The sequence below is a fragment of the Cladophialophora yegresii genome, assembly GCF_000585515.1.
Source record: "Cladophialophora yegresii CBS 114405 chromosome Unknown aczIN-supercont1.1, whole genome shotgun sequence".
Taxonomy (NCBI): domain Eukaryota; kingdom Fungi; phylum Ascomycota; class Eurotiomycetes; order Chaetothyriales; family Herpotrichiellaceae; genus Cladophialophora; species Cladophialophora yegresii.
The window spans coordinates 4862951-4875534 of NW_006913045.1; the positions used below are offsets into that span (position 1 = coordinate 4862951).

The following is a 12584-nucleotide window of genomic DNA, read 5'->3' on the forward strand; positions in this document are numbered from 1 at the left end:
CTATACTATTCGCCCACACGCATTTCCTTACCCTGGGCCCGTACGCGTGTCCATCTTCGCCCGTAATGTTTCTGCGTCGGCTTCGGGACCTCGGACCGCTGTGTATGCACGCTCACCTTCACACTTCACGCTCCACACTCGTACTCGGCACTTGTCACATCAGTACGAGGTGACGTAAAGCAGGCTAGAAAGACAGACACAATGGGCACGGTCGTGGTCGTGGTCGTGGTCGTGGATAGCGGACTCGGCACAGACGCTTAAGGTAGACCCCACCCTCAAGTCGGTGGATTCCCGTGGCCGAGAAATGGGAGGATAGGAGGACGGGAAGCGAAAATGCTTCCGCTTCAGCCTCGTCTCTTAGGGGTAAGGGTTCGGTCGCCGACCCGACTGACAGACTGCTAGCTACGTGACAGTGGGGGGGCTGGGATGATCTCGAATTGCGGGAATTTCTTCAGTAGGTGCTCTTTAATCGTCTCGTACTTGCTAGGAGTACACACCTTGCAGAATACCCCGTACTCTGGCCCCTGTACCGGTGGAGTGATGAAATGAGACAATGAGCTGCCGTTCAGGTGATAATACGGTCCTGGCTTAGATGCTCCGCCGTTACGAGAATACTATGGCGCAAAGTGCCCACTCGAGCTTTGCCAAGCTTTGCGATATTTCTTGACGAGTTTTCAGGCTTCGTAGAACCCGATCAGCTTCACTTTTCAGAAACCCCCGAAGCTATATATTCCGGACCTAGTTTCGGAGAATTAGGTCTATACCCTTGAGGGAGACAAGCACCACAATCCGTGAAGGTGTTCGTGTCAGTCAAAGAACAAAAGTTAAGGAGCAATCTAACTCATCACCATGTCTCTTACCCAGCAGATCGACCCGGACAATGTCCCCAACTACGAGGACATGGAGAAGCAATTCGCCGTGAAAGCAGTCCAGCATATGACTGTCTACTGGTCCATCCTTGAGAAATTGCCAGGCTCGAGGCTTCGTCTGACGCGACTTGACGACCAGATCTTCCAGCATTTTAAGCGCGAGTTTCCGGACTTTGACCCCGCCCAAGAACTCAACGAAGATGCAATGAAAAGTAAGGAAGGCAAGGAGAGGTGGCGCAAATTCTCCATGGCCTACGAAAAGGGTGACAACAAAATCGAAGACTACAACTTCGGAACCATGCTGAGGAAGAGTCCTAAAACTGAGTATGGGGAGAAGGAGACCATCTTTGCTATTCGAATGCAGTTCTATGCTATTGAAATCGCTCGGAACCGTGCCGGTCTGAACGATTGGATCTATGAAAATGCACAAAAGGAGCAGAAAAAATCATGAGCTCGAAGAGGGGGCTGGTCACTTTGGCGAGCTGAGTATGGTTGAGAAGGAACCGCTATGGATCTAGAGGGCATCAAGGTTATCGCAAAGTTCAATCACCAGATCCTCCGCCGGAGGCGGATGGCCCAATGTCCACATTCCATGAGAACAATATCAAGGTCAAAAGTCCGACAACCTTGGCACGCGCGTCCGGATCACTCCAAGCCCACGCAACTAAGCCCAACAATCGACATTATCCTCACTTTTGATCCTGTTCTTTGGAGTCTTCAGCTATAGCGCTCAGTTGTCGCCACAACAGTGTCCAATTCAAGCACCCGCATAAGCAATCATGTGTGTTCGCAAGGACGCCTTGGCGATATGACGCCAAACCCGGACGATGACAGTCCGAAGAACTCTGTTCAGGGCAGTCGCCGCCATGGGGTGCTTACTGGCTGGAAGAACCTGTTCAATTTCACAGAAAAGGCACACCTCCCTGTTCTGTTGCCGGCAATTTTCATGTCTGCCGTTGCGGGAGGCCTACAACCAACCATGGCCTTCTTTTTCGGCAAGTTCTTCGACAATTTCTCGGATTTCGCAACCAGCAAGATCGATGGCGCGACCTTCATGAACAGATCCCTCACCAGTTTCTATGCACTCTTTGCCATTGGCGGAGCAACGCTTTTGCTCAAAGGCGCTCTGTTTAGCTTGTGGCTGTTCTTCGGCGAAATGCAATCGCGGTATGTCCGTGAGCCCCTTTTCGCATCTCTTCTCGACCGAGACATGGACTGGTATGAGGCCCGGACATGTGGGGTTGGGACATTGTTGACGAAAATCCAGAGGTAGAGCATGCCATGGGTGTCAACTACCGGTGCTGACGGGATTAGACAGATCGGAGACTTGCAGTTAGGAACCTCTCAACCTCTGGGTTTGACGATTGCTTGCCTCGTTCAAGCTCTTGCGGGTCTGGGTTTGGCATTGCACACCAACTGGAAACTAGCCCTCGTTGTGTTGTCGGCAATACCTGTCATAGCCATTGGCGCCACCGTCATAACTCGCCGTCTCCAAGCGAAGATTGATGGCCAAAAGGAAGAGCTGGCAACTACGAACAGACTAGCGAGCAACTGCATCAAAAATATTGTCACAGTGAAATGTTTCAATACCCAAGAAGAGGAGGCGGCTTCTTTTATTGCTGCCATCCAGCGGGCGGCTGTATTTGCCCTCAAGCAGGCGTTCAGCAGCGCGCTGCAGACAGGATTCGTCAGGTTCGCTACAACCGCCATGTTTGTCCAGGGCAAGTTATTCCCCGACAATCTCAAGGACTTTGCTCATTTTTGCGCACAGGCTTTTGGTACGGTGGCACTCAGGTTCACTCAACCCAGACAACCGCTGGGGAAGTAGTCACGACATTCTGGGCTTGTTTGATCGCTACAAAGGCATTCGAGGACATGCTACCGCACGGGGTCATAGTTCAGAAAAGCCAGATGTCAGCTACTGCTTTACAAGCAATCCTCGATAAAGTCGGTCTGGGGAAGTTGCGGTCACGGGAGGTTGCCGGGCTGTCACCCCAATTCTGCGAAGGAAAGATTGAGATGCGAGAGGTACCATCGTCCCCTGATCTTCAAATCAGCAATATCTAACATGAGTCAGGTCTCGTTTGCCTACCCTTCCACACCAAGCAAGCCTGCCTTGGACCATTGCACATTCTCTTTTGCTGCCGGAGAAACCACATTCATTGTAGGCAAGAGCGGCTCTGGCAAAAGCACCCTCGGCAGTCTGCTCATGAATTTCTATCCACCACGAAGCGGGTCAATCGTCATCGATGGTAATGCTATCGAAGATATCGACACGCGTTGGCTCAGGAACAACATTACCCTTGTTCAGCAAAATTGCGTCCTCTTCGCTGACACAATCTATCGAAACATTGCACTGGGCAGCAGGGACTGTGACCGAGTTACGAGCGCTCAAGTGGACAAGTGTATCCACATGGCAGCGTTAGACAGCACAATTGCAACGCTTCCAGATGGCACGCAAACTAGAGTTGGTACAGGTGGTTCATCTTTATCCGGGGGACAGAAACAAAGAGTTGCGCTTGCACGGGCACGATTAAGGGACACGCCGATTCTGATCTTGGACGAGGCAACAAGTGCTCTCGACAATACCAGCAAGATAAATTTCATGCAGTCGATACGAGAGTGGCGGCGCGGGAGGACGACCATCATCATCACACATGACCTGTCACAAATCCGTGAAGAAGATTTCGTATATGTTCTCAAGGGAGGTCGTGTTGTCCAAGAGGGTCGCCGTAAGAGTCTTGTGAATTTCCCGACTGGGCCCACTGACCGCAAGTTTGGCTCGGCGGGGATTGAAACACAGCGACCTGCTGGAGTTGTAAACACATATGGGCCATCTTCTGAAGCTCGCCATGCAGACAGGGCCCCGGCACCGTCATCCCGCCATGCCAGCAAGGACTCGTTCGACGTGCTCACGGAAGGAAATTCTGAACACTTACCTGCTGATTCCCAGCAAGACGACACGCACTCAGATCAAACTCCCCACCAGCTAAGGAAGGGAGTCTCCCTGAGCAGCATAGGTGCCATAAAGTTATTGAAAAGACAATCGATGGCTCGAGCGAAAGTCTTGTATGCCCTACACCACAGCCCGCCTCACGGAGCACAATCAACAGCTGGCGATCCAGCGATGCGCACACTCAGATACGCCGCTGCAGCCGTACGCAAGTCACTCTTCTTGCCGAGAACGCCTCGAACACCACTATCTCGCGACAAGCCACTGCCGATTCCTCCACCACACTACGAGATGTTGCAGGAAGATGAGAGTCTTGGGGATAACGTGCTTGAACTTCCAACCGAACAATTCAGGGGACAACCACGATCATCACCTTCGATCCGGGCGGTGCTGTTTACGCTGTGGCCGAGTCTGGATAAGCCAGGTAGAAGCAAACTACTCTTTGGATGCCTTGCCACACTCTGCCACGCTGGAGCTCCTCCGACCTTCGCTTATGCCCTCGTGCAAGTATTCAACACATATTACATGCCAGCAGGATATCAACGAGAGGCATTGAGATGGTCAATGGTAGTAATTGGCATCGCCATCGGAGACGGCGTTGCATGTTTCTTTATGCAATATCTCCTCGATTCTGCCAGTCAGGCCTGGGTGGACACGCTGCGAACACAGGCGCTGCGACGAATCCTCCGGCAACCGAAAAGTTGGTTCGATGAGGAGCAAAACAATCCTACTGCTCTTGTGTCTTGTTTGGACAAGAATGCAGAAGAGATGAAGGACTTGGTCGAACGATTCGCCGCGCAAATCCTGGTTGTAGCTGTGATGATGGTTGTGGCCGTTGTCTGGGCAATCCTCAATTGCTGGAAGATCACGCTTTTGGGCCTGGCGATGTCTTCGGTCCTTTACGTGCTCATCAAATGCTTCGAGGTTGTCTCGGCTCGCTGGGAATCTCGGACCAATGCGGCGGGTGAGACAGTGAACCAGATCTTCGCGGATGCCTTTTCGGACATTAAGACCGTCCGATCATTGACACTCGAATCCTACTTCCACATGAAATTTCGAGATGCTACCACCACATGTTACTCCATCGGAATACAACGAGCCATTTACACAGGATTGTTCTATGGTCTCTCGGACTCTGCCATCGCCTTCTTCACGCCCATGATTTTCTGGTACGGGGCATATCTGGCCAAAGACGGCGAGTGGCCCGTCAAGTCCATCTTCACCGTCTTTGGTCTCCTCCTGTTCTGCACCGCAAACGCGAACGCGGTCATTGCATTCATCCCGCAGACCAGCTCCGCGGCCGACACGGCGAGTCGCCTCATCCGACTTGCGCATATGCCGGTGCATTCGCACGAAGAAATCGGACAAGTTCAACTGGACAGGAACGACCCCGCCACACTTTCAGGACCCATCCACCTCATCAATTTGACGTTCAGATATCCGTCACGACCCAGAGTGCCAGCCCTCTGGCGCTTGAACCTGACGATCCCCGCCGGGCAGATAACCGCCATTGTCGGCGCCTCTGGCTCGGGCAAATCCACCATCACATCACTGCTGCTCGGCCTGTACCCTCCCGTGGGGAGCGATCACCATAATCGTAATCGCTCAACATGGGATGACGCGCCGGACGACGACCCTCCCCTATTGACCCTCTCCGGGCGGGACATACGGACCCTGAACCTAAATAGTCTCCGCTCCCTCATCGCCTTGGTCCCACAGACGCCCGTCATCCTCCCGACCACGGTCCGCGAGAACATCACCTACGGCTTAACTTCCAATGAGCCCTCAGCATCAGTTTCGGCATCTCTTATCGAACGCGCCGCCCAGGAAGCTGGGATCCACGACTTCATCGTCTCTCTCCCGCAGGGCTATGCCACCGTCCTAGGTGACGGCGGTCTCACCATCTCCGGCGGCCAAGCCCAGCGCATCGTCATCGCTCGGGCCCTCATTCGGGATCCGAAGGTCCTGATCCTCGACGAGGCGACCAGCGCGCTGGATCACGAGAGCGCGGAGATCATAAGGCAGGGTATATTGAGATTGGTCCGCGAGGGGAGGCGGGAGGGGAAACCTCTAACGGTCATTGCGGTCACGCACGCGAGAGAGATGATGGAGTTTGCGGACAACGTTGTCGTCATGGATCAGGGCACCGTTGTCGAGCAGGGCGGGTTTGACGAGTTAATGACCCTGGAAGGGCAGGGCAAACTGTGGGGGATGTTGAACGCGGGACGTCTATGAAGGATTAGCACCGTTAGTGCAGGGTTATGTGGGTGTGGATGCGGATGTGCGTGCACTGAGAGTTTAGAATAAATTTCTCGTCTTGCAGCTTTTCATTCCATTCAGGCCACTGGCCGCTACCAAGGTATATCGATAAATCCGTATGACGAGCTCTTTCATGAGTGTGCCGCTACAAGTACAAAAACAGTTACATGCGCGAGCACGGGCACAAACACAGTCCACTCCACTCAATACACGACAGAACCGACGGACCCAGTAGGTATATTTTCGGCTAAGTAACCTCTAGGCGTTCCGGGGAGCAAGTCAAGCCAATTCCAGACCCATTAATGCGTCCCATTCTCCTCAACCCACCTCTTCACAGCGGTCCAATTCTTACAAGTATGCAGCTGCGCGGCTCCAGCATTGACATTTTCGCCCGAGGTGCCTGCATTCCCATAATGCTGTGATTGACCGGGAGGCTCACTGGTCGGCTCCAGCGTCGTGTCCGCCGCGCAGAGCACCGCCTGCCGCACGTGGTCCAGACAGTGAAAGGCCCGGGATTTCTCGCGCGCCAGGGGATGGTGTTCGTGGGAGTAATCGATGAGGATGTGGCGGAGGAGGGCCTGGCCACGTTAGCAAAAATGAAGGGAGGGGCATTAATTGCACCGCAGGGTTGCGTGCATTGTGAGGCTCGCACGCAGTCGTTTACACGTTCTCAGATACATACCAGGCAATCCAACTGCTTGATGACCGCGACGTCGTAGATTTGCATTTCCATCTTCATCTCCGGGTCTCTCATCCTCACGCGCCCATCGCCCTTCGGAAACATGTTCAACCACGCGCGATCGCCCTTTGCGCCTTGCATCTGGAATGCAGGATGGTCGGTGAAGACAGATTGGATTACTTCCGTGGGAGGGGGCGGGGTCGCGTGTTGGTTTGGACGTGTACCGCCTGACCTAGTCGTCCGATAAAACGACGAGAGCGCCGGGATTTGCCGTTCAAGACCCAGGCGATAGTGGGGGACTAGTGCAAAGAAGAGGAGTACAGCGGCTGCAAGTGTCCCCAACAGGAAAGCCAGAGTTATGGCCCGGCGAAGGTGTGGGTGTGACTGTTTCACCACGGGGACAGGATCACCTGTATACGCGCCTCGAGGGGATTTCGGGGTCCTGGGAACGACGGCATCCTTCTCGCTGCGGTGGACAGGGGAGTGGAAGCGAAGGGATGAGGGCATTTCCAGCGACTCGACCACACTGGAGGTGTGTCAGCGAGAGGATATCGGGTCTCGGTTACGATAGAGTGTAATCGTAGTATGTAGGTAGCTGGGTTGACGGCGTCGGTACTGCAGATCGAAGAAACGCATACATTTGCGTATGGACAGTACCCAGGGTGCAAAGCTTGGGTATAGCATTTTTCCAATTGCCCGAGACGCCGTTCTGGGTGTTCCTCTGCTCCCGTAGAGGTAGGCTCGTAGCTGAGTTATTCGATACCGTGGACGGCGAAGAAAGGGGGGCACAAGCCGCGACAAAGAGATGGGACGAACAAAGAAGCTCGAGTCGACTTATTGTGTTGCTAATACCTACCAACCTACCTCTTTTGCGGCCTTGTCGGCCGCTAGAGCATGGTAAGGAGGATGTGGACGCTGTTATGCATCTTTACGGTAGCGATCAAGGCGATGTATGTGTGGATGCTGAGGATTTGCTGGACCTAGCATCTACCATGAAAGCATGTTGGAGCACGACCCGCGACACGGACAGTAAGCGGCTATAGACACTGTGATCGAAGTCCTTGTATGATCGAAGATAGATCACGACTGGACGACGGGGAAGAGAAGAAGGGCACGGAGTACAGTAGTGATCCAGAGCTTCGCGACAGACTGATATGCGGTCGCCGCTTTCATGCTACAACTTACGCTCCACTTCTATTGGACGAGGAGATGACCCCAGCGCAGCTGCCCGCATACTCCGCCGCTTATACTCCGCCGTACCCATTCCCCTCGCGCAATTCATTTTCTGAAGTGCTTGAACCCTCCAGTATACAGCGTTCGAATAGCTTGAGCAATCGTCCCGGCACCAGACATGTCGGACACTCAATCCCGTAAGCGATCAAGATCTCCAGACGATGCAGGATCCGGTAGCGAGTCCGACGACGACTTCGGACCGGCGTTGCCTTCCTCGGTGCCGCCCAGAAAGAAACGGAAACTGCCTTATGAGTCGTTATATGTCGATGCCTTGCCAAAGGGGCTGAGGTACTCCAAGTCGCTAATGCACAAAGACCAGCTGGTCTCGGTGACTGTGGCTCCTTCACCTGTCGACTTCGTCATCACCACGTCTGTCGATGGCGTGGTCAAGTTCTGGAAGAAGATCGCGACAGGCATCGAGTTTGCCAAGGAGTACCGCGCGCACGAGGGGCGCATACTGAGCACTTCCGTCAGCTTTGATGGCGCTTTCTTCGCCACATCAGGCGACGAAGACGACAACACAATCAAGATCTTTGATGTCGTCACCTTTGATTTGCTCTCAATCCTGAACCTCGAGAGCGCAGCATCATGTGTCTGTTGGGTCCATCGCAGAGGAGTTTCGCCGATCCTAGCGGTAGCCATAGGCAAGGAAATTCGAATTTACGATGCTTCAGGCGACATGCAGGCGCCAATGCACACTCTGTCTTCCATCCACCGTACGCCTGTGGTGGCAATGGCGTACAATCCGGCCTTCGACTGTGTGATTTCTGCTGACGCGGGCGGGATGATCGAGTACTGGCAGCCTAATGACACCTACGAGAAACCAGACAGTGTCTTCAAGATGAAAGCCACGACGAACCTGTTCGACTTCAAAAAGGCAAAATCAGCGCCATGCTCCATAGCGATATCTCCGTCAGGTCACCAATTTGCCGCGATCTCGTTCCCGGACAGAAAAGTGAGGGTGTTTGACTTTGCGTCTGGCAAGCTCTATCGCTCATATGACGAGTCCTTGGAGACCATCACGGCTATGCAACAAGCAGGTACATCACTCCAGAAGCTGGACGAGGTGGAGTTCGGGCGGCGAATGGCCGTCGAACGCGAGCTTGACAATCCCGCTCTTAAGTCCCGAATCAACATCGTGTTCGACGAATCTGGACACTTCATCGCCTACGGCTCGCTGCTTGGAATCAAGGTCATCAACACCCTCACCAACCGGGTGATGAAGGCTTATGGCAAAGATGAGCCATTTCGGGCGCTCAACGTGGCTTTATATCAAGGCGCACCTCAAAAAAAGGATGTCGTTACCGTTTCAATGGCTGCTAGCGCAAATCCGCTCCTCAACGATGCCGAAGCGAGAGATCCCATGCTTTTCACAACAGCCTACGCAAAGGTCCGGTTCTACATGTTTACCAACGAAGAGGACACCAGCAAGTCGACCCGAGACGTACAGAACGAGAAGCCAAGGATGATTACCGGCAAAAAGAAGGAGGAGAAGAGAGTTGAGTCCGGCACTTCCGCCGTCTTGCACACAACCTACGGAGACATCCATATCAGGCTATTCCCTGACAAAGCGCCAAAAGCGGTCGAAAACTTCGTTACCCACTCGAGAAACGGCTACTATAACAATACAATTTTCCACCGAGTCATCAGGAAGTTCATGATTCAGTGTGGCGATCCCCTGGGCGACGGCACTGGTGGTGAAAGTATTTGGGGCAAAGAATTTGAGGATGAATTCTCCGACCTCAAGCATGACAGGCCTTACACAGTCAGCATGGCAAACGCAGGTCCGAACACAAACGGCTCGCAGTTTTTCATTACCACCGAGAAGGCGTCTTGGTTGGACAACAAACATACGATTTTCGGACGCGCCTACCAAGGGTTGGATGTGATACATCAGATCGAAAACGCCAGGGTGCGGAAGGAGAAGCCGGAGGAGGATATCAAGATAGTCAATATCTCCATCAGTTGAGGGGTGAAGCACAGTTCGAGCACATTCCAGTGTTGCAAATAGATAGTATCTGACTGTTTTGCTGGTGACTTCGGTCCCCGCGAATTTGATGCCTTAGGGCGGCGCCACCCGCGGCCAACATGACTCAAGGCCTTTTCTTGGCATCGAGAAATCATTTTTGACCTTGGACTCTCGCATCACCCCGCAGCCTCGAACAGTGTATTTGCCTCCACACCCACCCAGGAGAGTGAAACAAGACTCCAGCACAATCTCTATCACCTCTCTCGTGCTACAGGTCAATCTCTACCAGACCGACCAAGATCAACGCCATCATGGCCACCAACGGTGACCTCCCATCAGACGATGAGTTCTCCCAACCAGGGACCCCTCCTGGCGATGAGAACGACGTGGACGAGATTGAAGAGTCGAACCAGACACCCAAGTCGGCCCTGAAAAGGGGAACCTCAGCAGCGGTTCCCGAGCCACAAGTTTCCCGCCCCGTCCTACCCGAACAACCAGACCCGAAAGATCTGGACATCTCGAAACTCACTCCTCTCTCACCCGAAATCATCGCGCGGCAAGCCACGATAAACATCGGCACGATAGGCCATGTGGCGCACGGCAAATCGACAGTCGTCAAAGCCATCTCGGGCGTGCAGACGGTCAGGTTCAAGAACGAACTGGAACGAAACATCACCATCAAACTGGGGTACGCCAATGCAAAGATCTACAAGTGCGACAACCCCGAGTGTCCGCGGCCGACGTGCTACAAGTCGTACAAGTCGGAGAAGGAAGTGGATCCTCCGTGTGAAAGGGAGGGATGTAAAGGCACGTATCGCCTGCTGAGACACGTCTCCTTCGTCGACTGCCCCGGCCACGATATCCTGATGAGCACCATGCTTTCTGGCGCAGCAGTCATGGATGCCGCTTTGCTCCTCATTGCAGGCAACGAAAGCTGTCCACAACCTCAGACGTCGGAACATTTGGCCGCCATCGAGATCATGAAACTCAACCACATCATCATCCTGCAAAACAAGGTCGACTTGATGAGAGAAGAGGGCGCACAATCACACTACGAATCCATCCTGAAATTCATCAAGGGCACGGTCGCCGACGGGTCGCCCATCATCCCCATCTCCGCCCAGCTGAAATACAACATCGACGCCATCAACGAGTACCTGGTCACCAAGATCCCCGTGCCCGTGCGTAACTTTGGCGCCACCCCACACATGATTGTCATTCGATCGTTCGACGTGAACAAGCCCGGCGCCGAGATCGAAGACCTCAAAGGCGGCGTGGCAGGCGGTTCCATCCTCAACGGCGTCCTGAAACTCGGCGACGAGATCGAAATCCGACCGGGCATCATCACAAAAGATGCCACAGGCCAGACGGTCTGTCGGCCCATCATGTCGCGCGTCGTCAGCCTGTTCGCCGAACACAACGACCTCAAGTTCGCCGTGCCAGGTGGCTTGATCGGCGTCGGCACGCGGGTCGACCCCACGCTGTGCCGAGCCGATCGTCTCGTGGGGCATGTGCTCGGTCTGAAGGGCCAACTCCCCGAAATCTACATGGAACTCGAAGTCAACTACTTCCTGCTCCGACGGTTGTTGGGCGTGAAGACCGCGGACGGCAAACAAGCCAAGGTGGCCAAGCTCGCCAAGAACGAAGTCCTGATGGTCAACATCGGGTCCACGGCGACGGGTGCCAAAGTCATGGGCGTGAAGGCCGACGCCGCGAAACTGACGTTGACGAATCCCGCGTGCACGGCCATCGGCGAGAAGATCGCGTTGAGTCGCCGCATCGAGAAGCATTGGCGGTTGATTGGCTGGGCGAACATTGTCGCGGGGAATACCATTGAGCCGGAGTCTTCTTAGGAATGAGACTGTGCGGTGATATCTCTGTCAGCGTTAGCGCAGGTGGTGGGTGGGAAGAAGGTTGGTAAAGGACTCATGGAATCACGGGACTGAAATTATGGACGAAGGAAGACGTGGCATGGTATGGCATGAGACGACACGATGAAAAGAGCAAACGACGTGAAGACTGATGAAGGGAGAAACACCGCGGGATGTGGCAGCTACGACCTTGAGGAAGCGGCAAGATCCACAATCTGACCATGACGTCGTCCTGCCCCGTGGTGGATAGGGTCCTGGGGTCGGACACCGCGTGATGACAGCCTTCATCAGACACGTCGACCGAGCACTGCCAGGCGCTGAATACTACTAGATACGAAGCTTGCGCAGGCCAGCCCACGTCGTGTCTCAATCAGGGAGCAATGTCATGTACATCATGGCTAGACAGGAAGAAAAGCCACGAAAGCGGACACGCTTTATCAAAAGCCCGTCTCGCACCCTGCTGTTCATGCAACCGCACGCTCAACTCACGCGGATGTAATGCGAGGGTTTGTGAACCCCAGGGTACCTAGCAATGCAAAGGCAGTGAGCCGGCAGTACGAGACTCAGTACTGTCTAAAAGCATCCAAGGAGACAAGAGGCAACGAGGCATGAGATATTCGAGACGAAAAATACAGAGCAGAGTCCGAACAGAATAAACACAGTTCACATCGAGGCTCTACAGATTTCCATGGTGCATCCTTGTGAAACGGCACCCGTACTGGATATTACAATTCGTGCCACGGCCTAGAAT

At 53.9% G+C, this 12584-nt stretch overlaps 5 protein-coding genes across 5 annotated transcripts; 4 read left to right on the forward strand and 1 right to left on the reverse strand.

The window, feature by feature from the left end:
• Positions 1-849: 849 nt before the first annotated feature.
• A1O7_01753 (uncharacterized protein) lies at positions 850-1320 on the forward strand (the record flags this gene model as incomplete). The annotated part of the gene is made up of 1 exon (XM_007755789.1): positions 850-1320. The coding sequence occupies one exon, from the start codon at positions 850-852 to the stop codon at positions 1318-1320; it is 471 nt and encodes a 156-aa protein (XP_007753979.1).
• Positions 1321-1677: 357 nt separating this feature from the next.
• A1O7_01754 (uncharacterized protein) lies at positions 1678-6057 on the forward strand (the record flags this gene model as incomplete). Its single annotated transcript, XM_007755790.1, has 4 exons — positions 1678-2138; positions 2184-2647; positions 2698-2897; positions 2947-6057. The coding sequence occupies 4 exons, from the start codon at positions 1678-1680 to the stop codon at positions 6055-6057; spliced, it is 4236 nt and encodes a 1411-aa protein (XP_007753980.1).
• Positions 6058-6380: 323 nt separating this feature from the next.
• Positions 6381-7267, reverse strand: A1O7_01755 (uncharacterized protein; the record flags this gene model as incomplete). Its single annotated transcript, XM_007755791.1, has 2 exons — positions 6381-6659; positions 6764-7267. 2 exons carry the CDS (start codon positions 7265-7267, stop codon positions 6381-6383), a joined length of 783 nt encoding a protein of 260 aa, XP_007753981.1.
• Positions 7268-8111: 844 nt separating this feature from the next.
• A1O7_01756 (peptidylprolyl isomerase) lies at positions 8112-9962 on the forward strand (the record flags this gene model as incomplete). Its single annotated transcript, XM_007755792.1, has 1 exon — positions 8112-9962. The coding sequence occupies one exon, from the start codon at positions 8112-8114 to the stop codon at positions 9960-9962; it is 1851 nt and encodes a 616-aa protein (XP_007753982.1).
• A 311-nt stretch (positions 9963-10273) lies between these two features.
• On the forward strand, positions 10274-11815 carry A1O7_01757 (eukaryotic translation initiation factor 2 subunit gamma; the record flags this gene model as incomplete). Its single annotated transcript, XM_007755793.1, has 1 exon — positions 10274-11815. The coding sequence occupies one exon, from the start codon at positions 10274-10276 to the stop codon at positions 11813-11815; it is 1542 nt and encodes a 513-aa protein (XP_007753983.1).
• Positions 11816-12584: the final 769 nt, after the last annotated feature.